The sequence below is a fragment of the Scyliorhinus torazame genome, chromosome 16 (assembly GCF_047496885.1).
Source record: "Scyliorhinus torazame isolate Kashiwa2021f chromosome 16, sScyTor2.1, whole genome shotgun sequence".
Lineage (NCBI taxonomy): Eukaryota > Metazoa > Chordata > Chondrichthyes > Carcharhiniformes > Scyliorhinidae > Scyliorhinus > Scyliorhinus torazame.
Genome location: NC_092722.1, coordinates 38,835,931 through 38,851,153, shown reverse-complemented (window position 1 = coordinate 38,851,153; position 15,223 = coordinate 38,835,931). Strand labels below are relative to the sequence as shown.

General features: G+C 44.2%; 1 protein-coding gene across 7 annotated transcripts in view; it reads right to left on the bottom strand.

Annotated features, from left to right (window-relative positions):
- atp13a2 (ATPase cation transporting 13A2) overlaps positions 1 to 14,953 on the bottom strand; it is a 164,962-nt gene extending 150,009 nt beyond the window's left edge. For 3 of the 7 annotated variants that reach the window (XM_072478334.1, XM_072478338.1, XM_072478339.1), the window contains exons 1-2: positions 14,849 to 14,946; positions 3,475 to 3,584 (exon numbers count right to left, since the gene is read on the bottom strand). In XM_072478334.1, coding sequence (XP_072334435.1) covers positions 3,475 to 3,496 — 22 coding nt within the window. In that variant the 5' untranslated portion in view covers positions 3,497 to 3,584; positions 14,849 to 14,946. Of the gene's footprint in view, positions 1 to 3,474; positions 3,585 to 7,522; positions 7,634 to 14,848 lie in introns of all 7 variants that reach the window. The other 4 variants (XM_072478335.1, XM_072478340.1, XM_072478336.1 and 1 more) reach the window with 4 other exon arrangements.
- Between the last annotated feature and the right edge of the window lie 270 nt (positions 14,954 to 15,223).

The following is a 15,223-nucleotide window of genomic DNA, read 5'->3' as shown; positions in this document are numbered from 1 at the left end:
ATTGAAAGATGGTCATAGTCACTTAGGCTGTCACTTTGAACCAATCAATAGGCCTGAACAGCTCCAGTTCCAATAACTGCAGGAGGAATCAAATTCATGGACCTACCACATCACAATGACATTCAATGGCTCAGCCATGCCTCAGTTTGTCTCCAAACACAACTCTTGGGGAAAGTACAGATGACCTCTTCCAGAATTCTGCAACATGACATGGCTGGTGGACCATGCATTTCTAATGGATTTCACAAACTCACTGAATATTCTCAACCGGTTCATCAGGTTGTGAAGGAGGAACTCAACCACTTGCGCATTTCTGAGACTAAGGTCCAGATATTCAACAGTCGGCTGGTTAGCAGGTATACTTCCCGTCACTCACCACCATCGAAAAGGAACCGTAAAGGAAACTGCTTTATGGAATAGCTAAGGAGTATGGCAGGTGAATTTGCCAGCACCTTCACATACTTCAACAACAAATGGCTAGAACAAGAAGTCTATGAAAACAGTTTTACTGTCAATACAAATTAGCCCCATTGCAAGTATCAGCTGGAAATAGGGCATCACAGTGCCAGCATTCATTAACTACTTGCCTGGGATGTCACATTCAGATGCAGTTGTCAAGTAGCAGGGATGCATGAACAAATATTTTCACAAATTAAACCGCAGAAGATCTGCTTCTGCTCAAGGTTCAAAACCAAACAGCAGCAGGATTCCGTCCAGTTGTCGATGACAAAAGTTGGAACTACAGGTGAGCAACACCGCAAAGCAAAAGCAAGCCTAAAGTGCATTCTGAAAGGCAGATTTGTGCAAGAAATAATTTTCCAATAAACATTAGGAAAGAAGAAAGAAAGGAAAGGGAGAGAGAGAGAATTTGGAATTGTTCTACTAGGAAAAAAAACTGTTGAACATGTAATCCTTATTACACCAAAGCTAAAAATGTTTCCTTCATATGCAGCCCTTTCACTAGTTGCGAAGGATGGGTTCACCTCCTCTCCATTGCAAAGTCGTTGAAAACTGCACTGGGCAATCATGGATTAAAACGGAGACAGCAAGCAGTTAAATTCTTTATCCAGGAAACCAGCAACAAGCCAGATAGCCAGAGAATAGAAAAATCTCTGGCCGATTGGTGGAAGCGACATATAAAAGTAGCCACATTAATAAACTGCAGTTGCTTTATTAGGTCTATTCCTAACTGAGGTATATGAATATTAATACAGGATTCCTTGGAGTGCTGGTTTGATAGAAAGCGTGTATATGGGTGATATGGATGGGCTGGGTGCACATTTGACAATCCTGAAGGGGATACAGCTCTTTTTGTAAATCTCAAAAAAAAGGAGGCAGTATTTTTTTTAAATGAGTAAAAAGTTAGATCTTCACTTAAAATGGCTTATAGCAGCACAGGGTGTGATGGTAAAGTTCGGTGTATAGTTTGTAGTCTGTTACTCAGTCCACAAAATGGAGCCAAATATGATTTAAAAACAACTTCTTATTGGCAGGAGATCAGTATTTACTGTGGAACAAAACAGAGGCAATCTCCTAAATACAGGCATGAGGATACAGTGGACCTGTCACTGAAGGAAGAAAACATGCATTCAACTGCAGTTCGAGTACATATTCAGAAACACTTCTGAAGGTTAGAAGAGGTACACTAATGTTGAATATACAAACAGAGCTGATTTACTAAGATTCATTTGATGTTACACTGCCATTTTTAGAACATCAACTGGCTTTAATAATTATTAACCTTGGATTGTAATTGAACTCAGCCCAACAAAAGATCCAGTGCTTCCTCTGAACCACAGCTCCATACAGATCAGGTAATATGTTTACTCTTTTTGTTCACAATGTGAAAACATTTCCATTCTCTCTGCTCCACTGAAAGCACAGGCTCTCACTAGGCTGCACATGTGCAGACGACCATGCCCATATAACCATTCATGAGTGAATTTAGACAGCGAGGACAGGCTGTTCATCATGGAAGACATAATTGCTACACTGATCCTATTCTCAATCAATGCCACTTCGCCGAGTTTCCAGTTTGGTCACTGGAAAGTGATCAGGAGCATGAACAAGAGCAGGATCTTCCTCCACCTAGCTCGAGAGGCACCAAGGCCACTGCATTTCCCTGCCTTAGCGGAGATTAACTGACTCAGAACCGGTCCAGGATGAAAGCCAGGAAATGCCTTGGTTTCTGGCTCAGTACCCCATTAGATAATGTATCAACTGAGGAATCAGCGTTTCACAGAAACTACATGCAGCACTTTCTCAGCATTGTGATACCCAATCGAACTTGCACTACCAAAGCCAACAGCCACCAATCAAGGCAATTCTCTGTTGCAGCAATTTGTCTCTAATATCTCGATACTAGAATGGCTTGTAACCTTTTCATCTTCATGAAGATTTTCTTCACAACTCCTTTCCCAAAGTATAAGTGTGGTGAATCGGGGACCACTGTTCATATTCAGCCTCGTCTTCTCTTTCTTCTATGGATGCATTTCATAGAATTTACAGTGCAGAAGGATGCCATTCGACCCATCAAGTCTGCACCGGCTCTTGGAAAGTGCACCCTACCCAAGGTCAACACCTCCACCCTATCCCCATAACCCAGTAACCCCACCCAACACGAAGGGCAATTTTGGACACGAAGGGCAATTTATCATGGCCAATCCACCTAACCTGCACATCTTTGGACTGTGGGAGGAAACCGGAGCACCCAGAGGAAATCCACGCACACACGGGGAGGATGTGCAGACTCCGCACAGACAGTGACCCAAGCCAGGAATCGAACCTGGGACCCTGGAGCTGTGAAGCAATTGTGCTATCCACAATGCTACCATGCTGCCCATTTGAGACACTCAACCCAAGTTTGAGATAATCGTAATGCATGCCGCACAAAAATCTAACTCAGTGCTAAATCCAAAACCATCCCTCAAATGGCTATACAGAAATGGTTGACTCAAAAAACAAAACATGTCACTATAGTGCAGCCAAGGGGCAAAAGGACCATTGTCGGGCATTGTCCAGGAAAACTGCTATATGATTCTCGCCATGTTTCTGCTTAGTTCCAAAATGACACAAAAAATACTGCCTTCAACACTTACAGGCACCACAAGCTTCTTGAAACTTTCCTGGCAAAACTGCAAAAGGGGAAAAACAGAAGCGAGAGAGTTCTTCAAAATGCTCAGCATTATATGACACTGTATGTTCTTTTCTGAGGAAGCAGCCACATGAACTGCCCAGACAGTAGTTAGTCACAATAAACATCCTGTACCACTCCCTGAACTTTTTACTGGCTAGTTCTCAATTTTGCTAGCAGCCTTTCCCAGTTTTGGCTCGTCTGTGAATGAACTCCACTCGTTTTGCATAACCCCAACACCATTAACTCATCAGGCAAGATCCCAGACCACAAATCTGTAATCACTGCTGCACTACCAATCAAACTTTAAAGCAATTAAAAGATCGTTCAAAGTTTCCTACCCATAGTATCCATGGTCTCCATTGTGAAGTGGAGTGCCACACTAACGTTCTGTCAGCAGGGTTCACATTGATTATTTTACAATGAGCGAAGAGTCAGTTCCGATCTCCCTCTGTTAGGAAACAACACATTCAAAATATGACGAGGTATTTGGTAGCACGCTCCGGCCAGTTGCTAGGAGATATTCATATATTCTTGTCACAATCGCGTATGCTTATCGCAGAAACCTTTGTAAACTCTCATTTGTTACTGCCAATTCCCATTTGCCTAATCCTTTCATGGAAATTCAAGTGTTTAGATTATTTTGCAGCTGCATTACCAAAGCAGACAGGATAAAGCTGGCCTAGGTGCTGTTGACCCCAGCTTTAGACAATTTACAAAATACCATAAAAACTCTAATATGTGCACAGTCTTTTGGGATGTCCAAACTATGGATGTTGGGCACACACAGCCTGCAGGTTACCTGTCAATTCAAGTCAGATGTTCCCAAGACTAGCGCCGACATCTCAGGATTATGTTATTTCTGGACTCTGGATTCCTTCCCATCATCACGTCAAAGCTCTCAATTTGGCAGCACGGTGGCGCAGTTGCACTGCTGCCTCACGGCGCCGAGGTCCCAGGTTCGATCCCGGCTCTGGGCCACTGTCCGTGTGGAGTTTGTACATTCTCCCAGTGTTTGCGTGGGTTTCGCCCCCACAACCCAAGGATGTGCAGGGTAGGTGGATTAGCCATGCTAAAAAAATTGCCCCTTAATTGGAAAAAATGAATTGGGTACTCTAAATATTTTTTTCAAAAGCTCTCAATTTGTCAATGTGCATTTAAAGCTGGAGGTTAAGACTAGGGTGCAAGTTGGCATGATGATATCCAGGATGCCATGATGCTGCGTCAGAGCAAGAAATAAAAACAGGAATGTGATTGCTGCATGGTAGAAACAAGAGTATGAGACAGAGAAGAAAAGAACAGCATGAATTTTGGGTGACATGTAACAGTGAGGAAATCAACATCCACTGTTATTATGCAGTAAATCAGACAGCAACATCCGTTCATGGCACAGTTAAATACGGACATTGGGTAGTTCTGTCCAATTTGCCCAGCTCCAATTACCAGCACTTTTCCAATTATTTTGCAGACTGCTTCACTAAGCTGGCACTGCCCCTAGTTTTCTCAGAACTCCAGTCTCCCAGGCAGCACGGTGGCACAGTGATTAGCACTGTAGCCTCACAGCACCGAGGACACATGTTCGATCCTGGCCCAGGGTCACTCTCTGTGTGGAGTTTGCACATTCTCCCAGTGTCTGCGTGGGTTTCACCCCCACAACCCAAAAGATGTGCAGGGTGGGTGGATTGGCCACGCTAAATTGCTCCTTAATTGGAAAAAAAAATTGGATACTCTAAATTTTAGAAAGAAAATGGGTAAAGCAGCCTGTGGTCACCTGGGTCTATGCGACTTTATCTTGCCTTTCCTTGGGTTCCAGTATTTTTTTTGCAGAACATCTTTGGACTGTCCGCAAGCAGGACCCAGTCATTCTTATCGTTTGCATTTAAACACACCATCCTGCTCTCATGTCCACATGTCCGTCCTTGGCTTGCTGCAATGTTCCAGTGAAGCCCAACACAAACTGGTGGAACAGCACCTCACCTTCCAATTCGGAACGTTAGAGCCTTCCGTACTTAACAGAGTTCAACAACTTCAGGCTGTTAACTCTCTCCTCCGCCTTTACCCCATTTTTATTTCTATCAATTTATTTTCATTTCCCCTATTGATTCATTTCTCTATCCACCTTTTCATCCCGCTTTCCATCCTGTTTTTCTCCATCATGCCCCTATTCAAAGGAAAATAATCAGAGTTCAAGACTTTTGAATGAACACTGGCAGTGGGGGCCTTATACAACAGACAAGTCCAAGAAATAAATTTGTGACCAAAACCAAGCCTCACAAGAATCTCAAATAAATACTCCCACTTCACTATCACCTCAGGTTTGGGCACCGAGGAGGGGGAAAGGACAACATTTAACAGGTAACATATATTGGCTGACAACTGTCGGTCCTTCACAAAGCCCATTTGTTCCTCCAAGATTATATTTGGGAGGCAAGGCTCCAGCCGAAGCCCCAACACCTTGGCGAGTAGCTTGACGTTCGCGTTCAAAAGCGAAATAGAACAGCACAAGTCACAATCTTGACGTGTCTTTGTCTTTATTAAGCAGATAGATAGAGGCTCGAGTGAGGATCGAGGGCAGCGACCCCCAGGATAGAGAATCATTGAATATGTCCAGAATTAAAGGTACAAGCTGCTCCGAGAACGTTTCAGAGAATTCAATCGGAAAGCCATCCGGACCAGATTGCATCAACTCAATACATTTTAAAATGCCGCGGAGGTGTAACAACAATTCCAACCCATTGTTCCTCTCCACCTCAACAGTTGGGATGGGTAGGCAGTACAGAAAGTCAGACATGACTGACCCATCCGCAGGAGGCGCCAATCTATAAGGATCGCGGTAAAATAAAATTCAAAAACCGTTTAAGCTGGTGAGCCAAAAGGGACTGGTCTCTCCCCATATTCGTAAAATATGCCCCTTGAGTGTTGCAACTAACTTACCGCCCTGTTAGTCGACAATAATTCAAACTGTGTTTGCAGTTTTTTCCTACTCGCCAGTAACGGGATAGGATCAAGCAAGCACTGGTGATCCATCTCAAGAATGGAGTCCCCCAGCCTCTGCTCTTCCACCATTGTTGTCCACAACAAATACACTCTATAGGAGATAATTTCCCCCCCTAACGACCAATGTAAGAGCCTTCCAAGGCGTGGAAGGTGAGACTGGCTCGGTTTTGTTAAATTTTATATTGTCCTCTATGGCAGTGGACATCTGCTCACAAAATGTTTTATCCACTAACAGTGGTGCATCTAATCTCCATGGTGGACATTGGGTGGGGACAGATGCTAACGACAAATCAACAAAAAGCGTCCGAAATAACGATTGCTGAGTACTCAGCCGCCACCACTGAAGGGAGGCGAGACCTATCTAAAACAAAGAAATCAAGACGTGAATATACTTGGTGGACATGTCAAAAAAATGAAATGTCTTTATAGTGCCTGTTTCCAGATTTTGCAAGCATGCTGCATATGGAAACTTTCAGCCAGCATGTCAGACCACAAGGGATGCTCCAATGTCATAGCAGTCTTGCACCATCAACAACAAAATAACAGGGTGATCATACCATTTAATCTTCTTCTTGTCACTGGAATATCCCTCCTCAGCTTCAAAGAGCTTCCCAACAGCCCAAATGGAAAAAGAAAAGGCACAACCAAACAGGCAAATACCATTATCGCCCACCCCACAAGAAATGATACAGAGTAACAACAATCATGCACCCCCAAGCCAGCCAGGGGTGGTTGAACATCAAGTAATAAGAGAAACGGATGAGAACATTCCCAAATGTCAGTCCAACCTCCAAGCCAACAACAAGAACCAGAATCACCAGGGCCTACCACTCTCCCGACAGTGGCGAACAGGATGTGAAAGGGTTATAAGGCATCCAGGCGCTCTGAACCTGTAACTTGAAAGGCCCGAACATGGGAGATGGTTAATCTTCCATGGGAGATAATGTAATAGCAATAATGCTGAAATAACATTAAAGTTAGAACAATATAAGACTTAAAGCAAACCAAAATAATTCTACATTTGTGGGATAAAGACGTGAGGGAAGGTATAGTAATAGGGTCTGGTTCATACAGGGTTAATGTGGGACTGAGTACAGTGGTGCAAGAACACACAGGGTCTAGAGCCAGGGTTAATCTAGAGATAGGCAAAGATATGTAAAGACGTAGGATGGAGTCAGCTTCAAATCTGTAGCCTCTATTGTCTATATAATATACAGTATATGTAATACACATGAAGTAGGCATTGTCGTCTTGAGTATATTAGTGTGTATGCTTGTGTACACACACACACACACACACACACACACACACACACACGTTAATAAAGACTTGCTGTTAATATTCTCAAGATTACAAAGCCTACTTCATGGTGTCTGAAGCAGTATTTCTCACCCACGATCTTCTGACTCCAAGCGAGCCACAGCTGACACTAAAAGGAACAAAGAGACACTTCTCCCTTTTGTGTGGTGGTGCTGCTTTTGTGATGTAGATATTACAGTCTATCTGCAAGTGGAACAAAATATGAAATCCCTCAGAACAATATAAATTGGTTATTGCCAGACTTCATTATGCAACAAAACATCTTAAATATATATTTAAGGGCCTTTAAATAGAAGATGATTCAAGGTTTATTGTTTACATGCAAGCTGATCTTTGTGACAGTGATATTGAGTATACAGTATAGAGAGAGTTGCGCAATGTGCAGGTTTTGCGATGTCTAGAATGTGGATTATCGTCGCAATTCCCAGATTAAGCAAAACATGCTGCTCGTTTTATATGAATCTCTATTTAAGATGGAGATGAGTTGATGGAGGGTTGTGAGACTTTCGCACAAAGTTCTCTTCCTCAAAAGGTGGTTGAGGCAATTCAGACACAACAATGGCACCATCAAGCATTCCCAGGTCAGATGCAGACCAGTGTTTCTGCATGAGACCCAAACTCAATGTCAAAAACCAAACTACTCGCATTTACAAAGCAGCTTTAATGTAGCAAAATGTCCCAAAGTCAAAGGAGTGTTATCAAACACTGAATCACAGGAGGACCTATCAGGGCAGACAAGCTTGATCAAAGGTGTAGGTTTTAGGTAGCATCGAAGAGGAGAAAGAGAGGTGGTGAAGTTTAAAGGAGGGAATTTCAAAGCTTAGTACGTTTGCAGCTGAAGGCATGGCCACCAATAATGCAGCAATTAAAATTGAGGATGTTCAAGAGGCCAGAATTGAAGGAGCAGATATCGCAAAGGGTTTTGGGGCTGGAAAAGATGACAGAAATATGGAGGGCGAGGCCACGATGGGGTTTGAAAACAAAGATGGGAATTTTATAATCAGATGCTGCTTAATTGGAAGCCAATTTAGGCCAACGAGGACAGAATGCTGGTAAATGAGATTTTATGCAAGTGAGCACATGGCCGGCAGAGTTTCGGATGAACACAGGTTTACAAAGGATCAGGACAACCTGGAATGTTTGTATAATCCAGCCTGTGGGAAAAGCCAAGTTCAATTATTTTATTGCTAAAACCATTTCCTTTAACCCAATGACAGAATCGTAAACCCATGAAAATGTGGGTCCAGAATTATTTCAGGACGAGACACTAGCCTACAGTCGCCATAGTCCACAAGGACCATAAGCTGGTCTCCCCTTTTTGAGAGAGAGAGCTAACTGCTGGTGATTTAACCGGTGGTTGAGAAGTTTGGGCCTTCATGGATACCTCTGCCGGTGCAAGAATGAAACCCATGTTGTTAGCGTCGCCTGCATCACGCACCAGCTGTCCAGCAAATGGAGCTAACCGAACCCCAAATCACAGTTGGCTGCACTTCAAAAATATTTAATTGGCTGTAAAGCACTTTAGGATAACCAGTGGTTGTTAAGATTCTAGTTAACAACCAGTGGTTGTTAAGGCACAGCCTTAGAATTAGACCCTTTATTCCTAATTCTGGGGCTCCCAGATAGGAGGAATATTGATACAAATAGAAAAAATCTGTATAATGACCTAACTTTTGCAGCATGGAAGAACATCCTTTGCTCCTGGATTAGCGAGAAATATGCTTCAATGCAGAATTGGTATAAAATCATAGAATGTATCCCTATGGAGTTCCTAACTTGCATATGCTGTTCTAAATAGGATTCCAAAATGTATGGGACCCCTATCTCAAATTTATAGGGTTGGCCATGTCTGACTTGTTCCACAGGGTTTTCCATATGTTTTGTAGCATCATCTTGAACTCACTACTATAAGGGACCTTCTTGTTTATTCCCTTATTCCCCTTTTCTTTTATTTTTGCTGTTCAATCTTTGATCCATGGAATGTTTGTGGACTGTGGCTTTAAGACAAAGAAGCCCGAAAGTGACCTGTACCTTTAATTCAAACAGAAGGATCCCAGAAGGCTGTACGTTTTGGACTGGTTAGCATCAGTGATGACTCTGTTTGATTGATTTGGCTGGTGGCCAATGAATTGATCCGGTGACAGGCTGTGATTGGACCTGATCGCAGTGGAATGTTTTAGAGTCATGAGGTTCCAAGTTTGGTTTCACTTTTGATTCTGCAGCCTCGAAGGAGGGTTCCAATTAACTCTCCCAAAAGATCCAGCCAAACTCTCTTCAGAAGGCTGACTCTCTCTCCAGCAAGACTCGTGTTATTCTCTTGAGACTGCAGAGGCTTGAAGTCAAACCAAGATCTGAAAGCAAGGTTTGATGTGAAGTAAAATGTCTATACAGAAAGATGTATGATTGGGCGTGAACCTTGAGCTGGAGGCTCAGTTTGATAAGAACTAAAGTGCATCTCCAGAAAGCCTACTACATGCAAGTGCTGAATGAATGACTGCAAGGGAGACCATGACCAGTTGTAAACCGGAGACTTTTAATCAGCTGGCGTGCTGTAAGGAAAGCATGCTAAAGAACTGCCATTGGAAGCAAAGACTCTTATCCTTTGACCTTCATCCTTATTATTTTCACCCCCACACCAGATGTTTATCTGTCTTGTGTGTGGGGGTAGAGGATGGGACAGCTAAAGGGGTTAGTAGGTTAGCTTGTTGATATCCAGTTGTAATTACTGCATAGTTCATCATTATTCTTGCTGGATATAAACAATAATTGTTTTTTTAAAATAAATTTAGAGTACCCAATTCACTTTTTCCAATAAGGGGCAATTTAGTGTGGCCAATCCACCTACCCTGCACATCTTTTTTTTTGGGGGGGGGGGGGGAGAGAGAGAGAACAGAAAGAAGGTGGGGAAACCACAAGAGGGGGGGAAGAGAACGGAAGGAAGGTGGGGAAGCCACGAGAGGGACTTTTTTTCCCCCGTTCTTTCTTTCTAGAAAATAAAAGAACACAGCCAAAGCTGCAAAGAGGGGTGACGATAACGTGGAAGGGGGAGGAACTATAGACCGATTCAGAGGACAGCGAAATGTACATAGGGGCAGTTAAACGAAGGACAAAATAAACCTCTGTATAATACAGGAAATTAGCACGGGCAAGAAGAATGATGTGTATATATACAATTGTTTATAAATAGGAGAAATGCCAATAAAAAGATTTTAATAAAAGAATTCCAAATCACTTATCTGTCAGACATACATGTCAGACCTATAGACAGATCCAAGCCCAGCATTTTTGGATAGCATTCAAAGACTCAATGCTCCAACTTGCCAACTAATTGTGGGCCACATAATTTCTGGATCAATACCAATTTGAACTTGCACAACGTATTTGACAGCCTAGAGCATTTCACACAGGAGAGCTGCTTTCCAGTCAAGAGAGTTTGTGGAGGCCCCTTGATGCACGAATTGCAGCAAATCAGAGGCGTTTAGGGTTTTTTTCCCCCAAAATTCATTTACAGGATGTGGACATCATTGACTAGTGCAACGATTATTGCCCATCCATATGCAACCGAGTGGCTTGCTAAACCATTTCAGAGGAGGGCAATTGAAAGTCCCCCATATTGCTTTGGATCTGGACTCACATTTAGGCCAGGCTGAGCGAGGGCAGCAGATTTCCTTCTCTAAAGGATATTAGAAGGATGTGCGTGAACCTAAAGTATTTTTAGCGGTAACCTGAAAATTTCAGTCTCCCAGACTGATTTATTCCAGATTTATTTTATTAATTGAATTTAACTTCCCCAGCTACCATGTTGGGATGTAAACTCACTCCCCTGGGTCATTAGTCCAGCCTCCAGATTACTAGCATCGTAACATAGCCACTTTGTCACCAGATACCTTTGAAAACCCAAGACAATTGAAGCTCTGCCAATATGGAGGGGGAATTTCAAAAGATCCCAGAATCAGGAGACTGTGGGACACAGGTTGCAATGTAGGGTTTGAGAAATTGGAGAAATTGCAAAGGTCTCTTCACCCATCAAGATTTTGAATTCAGTGCAATGTAGGGGGTCAGGGTGCCAGCAGAGATTGGCAAGAACTGCGGCAGCCAACAAGTGAAATTTAGTGCAGGATAAAATGTGGACACTTCACCCACACAAACAGATTGTCAAAACACTGGTTAATCTTAAATCTTGGGATGTTATTCCATAGGTTACCCAAGGAGAAAGATTATAATGACAAATTCTAGATCGGTATTTGGGAGAAAGCAATACTGACTGGCATATTTTGAATATTATGCCCAGATTTTTAAAAACTCTGGTCTCTTAACAATCTTATTTATTCTTATCTATTCTTGAATAATTATAGAATATTTATAGAATTGGAAAAGTGAATTCTGCTAAACCCAGACAGTGTACATAACAACAAACATAATTACTGATTTTCCTTCACAGTAGTTGTCTTGAACGAATGTTAACAGTCACAACTTGGCAGACATTGCAAAAACAGAATCTTGTGAATCAGCTGGAAACTAGTTTCAAAGTTACCAGTGTCATGATATTCAGATAAACATATCATGGAGCAAACACAGATACACACTGATGGACAGATCAACGGACCAATCAACACACACGCAACATCACAGCCAATCACCAGTAAGAGCACACGCACTATAAAACAGGGAACACCACAGTTCCCGCTCATTCCAGCAGGAGACAGCTCAGGGCACAGAGCTCACAGCGTGCCACTCAGACATACACCATGTGCTGAGTGCCTCTCTAAGATAGTGTTAGGGCTGGGTTCACAGGTTAAAGGGTAAAGTACGAACCACAGTCATAAGTTTACAGATGTTGTTATCAAGAGTAATAAAACAGAGTTGTACCATCTACAACCGTGTTGGTTCATTTGTATAGCGGAACACCCAACAAGACATAGTACCAGGATTGGAACCCAGCAACTGTGAGACCTACCTACACATCTTCAGGGATCCGCTATCCTGCGCCATGGACACCATCAGCCCGCCGCAGCCGCTCCAAATCGCTGGAAACTTCGGCGTCAACTGGAAGCTGTTTAAACAGCGCTTCCAGTTCTTCCTAAAAGCCACAGAAAGGGAGAATGACTCGGACACCAGGAAAATCGCCCTCATCCTCTCCACGGCAGGGCAACACACCATCCACATCTACAACTCCCTGCTGTTCGCGGAAGGTGAGGACAAGACTAAGTACAAGATGGTCCTTCTTAAACTTGAGCAACACTTCAGCGTCGAGGTGGATGAGAGCTTCGAGAGGTACCTCTTCCAGCAGCGCCAGCAGGGTAAGAATGAGCCTTTTCAATCTTTCCTGACACATCTCCGTATCCTCGCGCAGTCCTGCGGCTATGAGGCCACCTCCGATTCCATGATTCAGGACCAGATTGTTTTTGGGGTGACGTCCAGCCCTCTGCATCCCCAGTCAAATGGCAAGGCGGAAAAGGGCATCCATATCGCCAAGCAGCTCCTCTGCAAGGCTGCTGATGCTGGATCAGATTTCTGTGTTTAGCCCTGCTGGCCTATCGCTCGGCCCCACTGGCCTCTCACCAGCCCAGCTGGTGGCCCTCAGGACCACTGTACCGTCCATTCATGTTCCTACACCCGACCATGCTCCAGTACTCAAAGGATACGACAGCAGCGTGCTCAGCAGAAGGTGGCACATGACACTCGGGCAACTGATCTTCTGGCCTTGGCGCCTGGAGACAACGTCCGCATACACCTACCAGAGGGTGGCTGGTTGGCAACTGCCGAAGTTCTCTGCCACGTGGCTCCCCGCTCGTTCCTGGTTCGCATGCTTGATGGCTCCATTCGCCGGCATAATCGCCGGGCTCTTCGGCTGCTTCTGCGTTCGCTACGTGATCATGCATCGGTTCCACACCCTCCTGTTGTTCCTGATGTCGACTTTGTGGAGCTTCCTGCCACCATGCCTATTCCTCTGTCGCCTGTGGCCAGGCCCATTCCTCGGCCGGTGGATCCTGACCCACCCTTGAGGCGGTCAACCCGAATTCGTCGCCCACCTACTAGGCTGGACATATGAGCCTGTTTGAACATTGGACTCACTAAAGTGTTATGCCACAATGTTAATATGTTTCTCTTTTTGTCGTTACAGGAGTTTGTTTTCGATGTTTGATGATTGCACTTGTTTTGTTTATGGTACAACCTCGTTGCTATGTTGCACCTGACACCTTCCTATGTATATAGTTTAGCCTCAATGTACATGTTGTAGATATTGCGCGCACACATTCAGCTGCACTCCGTACACACCAATATTTATTACCACATAGGCACATATTCTTGTAAAAAGGGGGGGATGTCATGATATTCAGATAAACATATCATGGTGCAAACACACATACACACTGATGGACAGATCATCGGACCAATCAACACACACGCAACATCACAGCCAATCACCCAGTGAGAGCAGACGCACTATAAAAAAGGGAACACCACAGTTCCTGCTCATTCCAGCAGGAGACAGCTCAGGGCACAGAGCTCACAGCGTGCCACTCAGACATACACCATGTGCTGAGTGCCTCTCTAAGATAGTGTTAGGGCTGGGTCCACAGGTTAAAGGGTAAAGTGCGAACCACAGTCATAAGTTTACAGATGTTGTTATCGAGAGTAATAAAACAGAGTTGTACCATCTACAACCGTGTTGGTTCGTTTGTATAGCGGAACACCCAACACAACAACCAGCTCAACATTCATAAGTATTTAACTGCCCCAAACATGGATTAAGTGTTAATGGTGGCAAAACCACACACTTTATCTAATAACACACAATTGTTCGCTGCAGCTCTTGTGCATTTTAACATTTAATCAAAACAAAGTAAACTGCAACGGTCAATTAAATCTGCCTGGTTAAAAAAAAAGTGCACTGGAGCTTTCAGTCACTTCCCTAAATTTCCTCACTACCTCAACCCCACCCCCTCACAGTCTCATTGGGCTATAATTGTTTTTAAAAGGTGCTATACAATTACAAATTGCTCATGCCCATAAAGCGTGGATTCAGAGAAATAATCAATGATCGACGAGTGACCAGTGCAAATGATGGATTTGCACCCCTCGACACTCAACCGCTGCACCAGCTACCCGGGCATTGCTGAAAGGGGCGAAATGTTTTAACCCTGTGTGCAAGTGATTCCAGGGGTGGGCTGAGTCCTTCTCTGCAGCATCCCGCCCCGGGGGGGGAGGTTGTTAAGGAGTTGCTCGGTGCTGTGTGGACCAGATTTGGAAAAGAGGAAGAAGATACCGGACTATTCTCGGGAGCCGGAACCGCGGCCTCCTGTTAATGCCCGGTGGTCATTTCCTTTCTCCCTCCGCACCCGGAGGTCTTTTCCTTCCCTTCCTTCCTTCCTTCCCTTCCTCCGCCTCTCTCACCTGGAATCCTTCCCCTCACCTGGGCTCATCTTCGCCTGGCCGCCTTCTCATCGCGCGCGTGCGCTGGCTCGCTCGCTGGCCTCCTCAAGCGCCGCCGCCACCGCCACGTCATCGCGCCCGCCGCGCAAGACGGTTTTTTTTTCAGGCTCCCATTGCGCACGAGCCGCCGTCGCAAAGGGTGTGGGACTTGTTGTCTTTAGTTTATTTTGGTTCAGACGCCTGAGAGGGAAGGTAACGTCCTTCCTTCACGGCAGGCTGCACACAAATAATACCAGTTAAGGAGGGGGACTTGGAGATGGGGGACTTGTTTTGTTATCTTTGCTATTTACGTATATATGAAAAATGCCTTCAATAAAAATACTCCTTACAAAAATG